Genomic DNA, 6,000 nt, shown 5'->3' with positions numbered 1-6,000 from the left:
GGCTATGGTCCTTTCCATCCCACCGAAAATGTTTGGTAACTTGAATCTAGAATGCCATCTTGCTTTCTTCTTCAGTTTTGATTCACACTTTCTTTAAACTTTTTCTCAAAATTCTTCTCCAAGAGGCTGTTTCAGAAAACCCAGACAGTTTTGCTGGTTCCAAGCCTCCCAAGAATTTTGTTTCCAGTATCTATTTTCTAACTGTTCTGTTCAGTCTCTATTTTCCATTATTTATTATCTGTCATATTCCAGTATGAATTTTACCTTTGTTGGTGTGCTTTCTGCTATTTCCCCTTCTTAGCCTATGCAAATTCTCTTTATTACAAATTCTGGACATTTATGATCTATTTTAAATAACATCCAGGTGACTAGAGAATAGAGTTTCAAACGTTCATGTGCATAAGAATGACCTAGGAAACTTAGTAAAAATATATTTCTCAGGGGACTTCCTTGGCAGTCCAGTGGTTAAGACTCTGTGCTTCCAATGCAGGGCGCACAGGTTCAATCTCTGCTTGGGGAACTAAGATCCCACATGTTACGCCATGCGGCAAAAAAAAAAAAAGATATGTTAGTGCTTTTCCCTTCGGTTCTGATTCTGTGTGTCTGGGAGAATTCTGTGTGTCAGGCCCAGGAATCTGCATTTTAAATAAGCCCCGCAGAGGATTCTTATGCAGGCAATCCAATTAATATACTTTTAGAAACTTTGTTCTTGAGAATTAAAAATTAGATTGGTACATACTGCATATTTATACTTTGTTCAGTAAGAGATACGAAGGTATAAAATAACCGAGTCCTTACTCTTTTTTTTATTAATTTCATTTATTAATTTCTTTTTGGCTGTGCTGGGTCTTCATTGCTGAACGCAGGCTTTCACTAGCTGCAGAAAGTGGGGGCTACTCTCTGGTTGCAGCGCTTGGGCTTCTCACTGAGGTGGCTTCTCTTGTGGCAGAGCACAGGCTCTAGGCTCGTGGCCTCAGTTATAGCGGTGTCCAGGCTGAGTTGCTCTGTGGCACGTAGGATCTTCCCGGACCAGGGATGAAACGTCCCCTGCACTGGCAGGCAGATTGTTTACCACTGGACCACCGGAGGTCCCTTATTCTTTCGATGTTTACAAACATCCAGGGAAGAAAGAGCATACATAGCACCTGCAATCTCTCACCTTATATGAGGACAGACTTTGTGAGTGGTGTAGGTGATAAATGCTTTGTGCTTAGTCGCTCAGTCGTGTCCGGCTCTTTGCGACCCCATGGACTATAGCCCGCCAGGCTCCTCTGTCCACGGGGGTTCTCCAAACATGACTACTGGAGTGGGTTGCCATGCTCTTCTCCAGGGGCTCTTCCTAGCCTAGGGATCGAACCCAGGTCTCCCACGTCGCAGGCCGTTCTTTACCGTCTGAGTCACCAGGGAAGCCCCAATAAATGCTTTAGGAATGCAAAGAAGGAAGGCATCACTTTGAGCCAGATTATCATGAAAGGCTTTGGGAAAGATAGGGGTTGAGCTAAGATTTGAAGAAAAGATGGGCCTCAAAACGATGGGGGGGGGGGGGAGTGGATTATTTCAAGATATTAGAGCTAGTGATGGTCAAGGAAGCTGCTTCTAGGATATCAGTATGTAGAATGATGTGTCTAAATTGAAAAAGGAATTTGTGTAGAGACATGGCACAATTTATGCCTGGAAAGACATCCACGAGTTAGAATGAGGAGAACCTGGAATTGGGACTTTACTCCACAGGTACTGGATGGTTCTTCACACGTGCCAATAAAATAAATGTGGCATTTAAAAAGACTTATCTGGCAGTGAGTTTGAAAGCCCTGAACTATATTTGGGGATCGGTTAAGCAAATTGTAAGGAAAGCTTGGTTTGAACGTTTGTTAAGATAGATTCAACACAGTCTGGAGCTTGATTGGATGAGAAAGAAGTCTTAAGACACTGCTGAAGTTTGAAACTCCTTGACTAGGACGCTTGTGTACAATTTCACTACTCAGTGAATATAAGGAGGGAAATATTTTAAGGTAGCGTTTGATTCTAGATCTAGAATTCAACTTCCTACCACCTTCTTTACCTGTGCATCAGGTAGTGTTGCTTAAATATATGGCAGCTATTTTTAGCACGTCGAAAGGAAAAGATCTGCGGCTGGTGGGAGAGAAATGGAGATTGGGGTCCACTAAGCCAAAGACAAGCTGTGCAGTTCACTTATTTTTATTAGGCATCATCATACAGAAAGCATCGGACAAAAAACTAAGATGACCAGCATTTCCGGTCTTTAAGAAAAATCTGGATGTAACCGGTAAGAGAGCCTAGTAAGAGTAAACGGCCAGTCCTCAAATCTACAAACTTCTGATCAGCGAATTCATACTCGTCCTGTAGAAGCAGTTCAAGGTCTCCGGCTGAAGAAAAGGGAAAATTAGTAGGATGTTAAATTGGGAATGAGAAACCTCTTCCTGGAGGATGTGGATTTGGGAAAGGGTTTGAAGTAGTAGGCACCAGACAGTCCGAACTCGCGTTAAAACAGCTCTCAGGAACTGCGCTGCCAGAACTTTGAGAGAGCTGTAAATTTATCCGGTAACTTCCAAGTGCGCGGCTCAGGGCCAGAGAGGCTCCAAAGCCCGCCCAAGAGTCCAGCTTCTCTCTCCCATTGGACAAGCTCATTTCCTCGCCTTCCTCCGCGGGGCGATTTCAGCCATCAATCACACGGCTTGTTGCTCCACCCCTTTCCAGTGACGTAACACTTGGCACGCCTTCGCGCTCCCGCCCTCAAGCTCCCCACCAGTCGCTTCAGCTCCTTATTGGCCAGGAGAGAGGGGAGGAAAGGGTACGAGCCTTCCCTTTTGCTCTCTAAACTCCCTACTCTAGTTTCCCGGTCTCCTCATAGGCTGTCCACGTACCCATCGCCTTGAGCTGTCGCGCAGGCGTGCACATACGCTCGCTGCTGGAGCGGGACCTCCCCTCAAGCCTTCAAGAGTTACGCGGTTGTGACGTAAGAGGGGCACTCCGCTCAGCCGTCTTCACTTACGATTGGCTGTTGCCGAGGTCAGTCACGTAACCACGCCCCCCTCGCTCCGCCCGACCTCCCAGTTTGATAAGATCTTGCAGGAGGCCACGCCTCAGCCCGTTGGGCCGCTTCGCCCTGCGATTGGTTGAGGGAGCTGGCATGCTTTCCTACCCCCCACCCCCCAACTCCTTCCCTAGCTTCCGAGAGGCTGGCCGGACCTCGCGGAAGTTGTCAGTCAATCTCTTCCCTCCCCATCCCCCCCGAGGCCCCGCCCCCGGCCCGCGCGCCCCCAACGCGCGCGCGCACACACGCTCGCACTCCCCCTGCAGCCGCCCGCCCCTCTCCTCTCCCAGCACCTTCTCAAGTTGTAGCGGCCGCTCGCCAGGGGTTCTCTGTGGGCGGCGGAAGGGCGCGTGGGGGAGGGGGTTCGGACCGCTGGGCGCTTCGAGGAGCGAGTGTGTGTGTGTGTGCGCGCCCGGGGCCGGGGCAGCGGGTCACCGCCCCGGGAGATGAGGGGTCGGCGCTGACAGGGAAGAGCGCCGGCGGTGGAGACAGCGGCTCGGAGGGCCCCGCGATGGCAGCGCCTCGGGAGGAGGCTCGAGGCAGGGCGGGCTGCCCTGGCAGCGGCCACTGAGGTGCTTGGCGGGCCGGCCGGCCGGGGACCCGGGCCGCCAGGGACGAGAGGCGCGTCCGACGTCGGCGCCCTCGCAGCCCTCGCCTCAGTTGTCTGAACTTCGGGCTCCTATCCACCCGCCCTCGGAACTCGGGAGTCAACAACTTCTTCACACACCACCCCCCCTCCGCCCCCGCCAGCCCCGGGGAGCTCGCCGAGTGGCGGGGACCGGGAACCTCCGGCCCTGAGATGTGGCCGTGAGGCGTCGGCGGGCGGCGAGGAGAGCGCTCGGCGGGCACCCGGGAGCGGGAGGGCGGTGCGGCCGGGGGGCACGGGGCGGAGGGGCGCGAGCTCCTCGGCGCCTCTCCCCCGCCTCCTCCTCCTCCTCCTGCCGCTGCCTGTTCCGTGCAAGCAGCAGCCCGAGCTGCCAAGCGCCAGGGCCGCGGAGATGTCGTCGTCGTCGCCGCCGCCGGCGGGGGCTGCCAGCGCCGCCATCTCGGCCGCCGAGAAAGTGGACGGCTTCACCCGGAAATCGGTGCGCAAGGCGCAGAGGCAGAAGCGCTCGCAGGGCTCGTCGCAGTTCCGCTGCCAGTGCAACCAGCCGGAGCTGCACCCCTTGCCCCAACTCAAAGGTAGGCAACCTCCGAGGGCGCAGCCCGGGGAGGAACGCACGGGTTCTCCTCGGCGCCGCTGGAGTCTTTGCTTTCTCGGGGGCGGGAGGTGGGGGGTACCTTCTGCCCACTTGGGGCTCGCGTTGCCCAAGCTTCCTTGGCGTCCTCCCACCCTCTTTATGATTTCAGACAGGTTGGATGTTAAAAGAGTCTTGCTTTTTCTTCCCCCTCACTTATCTGGGTTCACTTTAACTCTTCCCTTCTTGGAGGAGGCCAGCACCCCTCCCTCCCCACCTGCGCGCTCAGGTTCCTGCCCTTGGGATTCCCTCCTGAATTCGGAGGGGTAGACTTTTTTTTTTTTTTTCAATCTTCTTCCTCGAATCTTGCCCTTCCCCATCTTGTTGTAACAACCTGTCTTAACGTTCCGACCTTCACTTTTCTGAGACCTGCCTCCTCTTTTCGGCCTCTCTTAGCTAATCTTTTGCTTTTCCACTTACAAAGCGTCTTTGCGCGCACTCTTTTTCTTCCCTCTGATCTTTCCAAAGAGTCTTAGGACCAGGAATCCTAATGCATACACCGGTTAAGAGTTGCCTGCCTTCAGATTGATTTATAAAGAAAAAGCCTAAAAATCTGACCAGGGTAGTGTCTTACTTACTGGGTCATTAGATTTAAGTGTTACTCTTTAGCCCAAAGAATGGGGAGGCTTAAAATATTGTCTCAGAAGATACACACGGTAGAGTTGGAAAAGTATTAAGGAGTAGGTCGTGGTGCCTTGCAATGGAATGGGAACTCGGTTCGCCAAGCAGTGATTCCAGGGACTCTGTAGGTTTGTACAGTAATTCAAATTGGTGTCCGTGCCTAATGCCTCACAGGAGAGCTTGGCACTCCTTCTGGCTCACTTACTTTTCCCACTAGGTTTAGAGGATTAAAAAAAAAAAAGAAATTGGTTCCTGACGTTCTAGTTTATTTTTTGTGGATTACTACCTTTTAATTTTATAATTTTAAGGTCTGCTTTTTATGAGATAGACATTGTCATGGAACAAGATGATAATGGTTCTAAACATTTGAATTTCTTTCTTCTGCAAAAGAAACCTGATTGAAATCTAGATCATCTGTTTTGCAAGACCAGGAAATAAAGTTTCTGTCCTAAATAGATAATGTTCAGGAGGTTTTTCGATCAATTTAAAAGAGCTCCAGCATCCGGTTCGAGGCCAGCTTGGTTCTGATTTGTCTTTAGGCCTAGGAATCCAGTTTTGGTTTGGCCAGGAGTCTAGAGAAAACCCCAGATCAAATCACAGTTGACCTGCAGTAACTTTGGAGCCCCATTCACATCCTACACTACCCTGCTTCTTGGGGTGCTTCTAAGCATCCCACCGCCAGAATCAAACTGGCTTTTGAAAGAAAGTTTTATTTAAGATGAGTAGCCTGTGGTACTGCGTTTGTCATTTGCTCTTTAGTATACAAAAATTGTTCAGACGTACATATCATAGCCCACAGTAGACCACGATGGTAGATGTTGCCAAGACTTTAATTCTTGAGTGAAGTCATAGCTATAAAACAGTACTATCTTACTTGTTAGGACATTGAACTGCTATTCATGAATTTAAAATTTTAAACTTAACTAAAACATCATAGTTATTCTTACATTATTGGGTTTTTTTCCCCATTAAACTGGCAAATTATTTTTGAAGGTTTGGTGCTAATGTTAGTGTTTTTCTTTCATATGTCTTTGCTTTTCAGTAAGATATTGTGGTTCTTTATATTGTTTTTTCATTTTTTATTAA

The 6,000-nt window shown here is 49.9% G+C and overlaps 1 protein-coding gene and 1 long non-coding RNA gene across 2 annotated transcripts in view; one reads left to right on the top strand and one right to left on the bottom strand.

The window, feature by feature from the left end:
* Positions 1 to 2,183: 2,183 nt before the first annotated feature.
* LOC133069682 (uncharacterized) lies at positions 2,184 to 3,164 on the bottom strand. The gene is made up of 2 exons (XR_009695926.1): positions 2,886 to 3,164; positions 2,184 to 2,387 (listed from the first exon to the last, which is right to left on the bottom strand). It is a non-coding gene; the product is annotated as an uncharacterized LOC133069682 (long non-coding RNA).
* A 147-nt stretch (positions 3,165 to 3,311) lies between these two features.
* PPP2R5A (protein phosphatase 2 regulatory subunit B'alpha) overlaps positions 3,312 to 6,000 on the top strand; it is a 62,499-nt gene continuing 59,810 nt past the window's right edge. The window contains exon 1 of the mRNA XM_061160999.1: positions 3,312 to 4,237. Within this exon, the coding sequence (XP_061016982.1) occupies positions 4,054 to 4,237 (184 nt within the window). The 5' untranslated portion in view covers positions 3,312 to 4,053. The remainder of the gene's footprint in view (positions 4,238 to 6,000) is intronic.

Source organism: Dama dama, chromosome 14 (genome assembly GCF_033118175.1).
Source record: "Dama dama isolate Ldn47 chromosome 14, ASM3311817v1, whole genome shotgun sequence".
NCBI lineage: Eukaryota > Metazoa > Chordata > Mammalia > Artiodactyla > Cervidae > Dama > Dama dama.
This window is presented reverse-complemented; position numbering and strand designations above follow the sequence as displayed.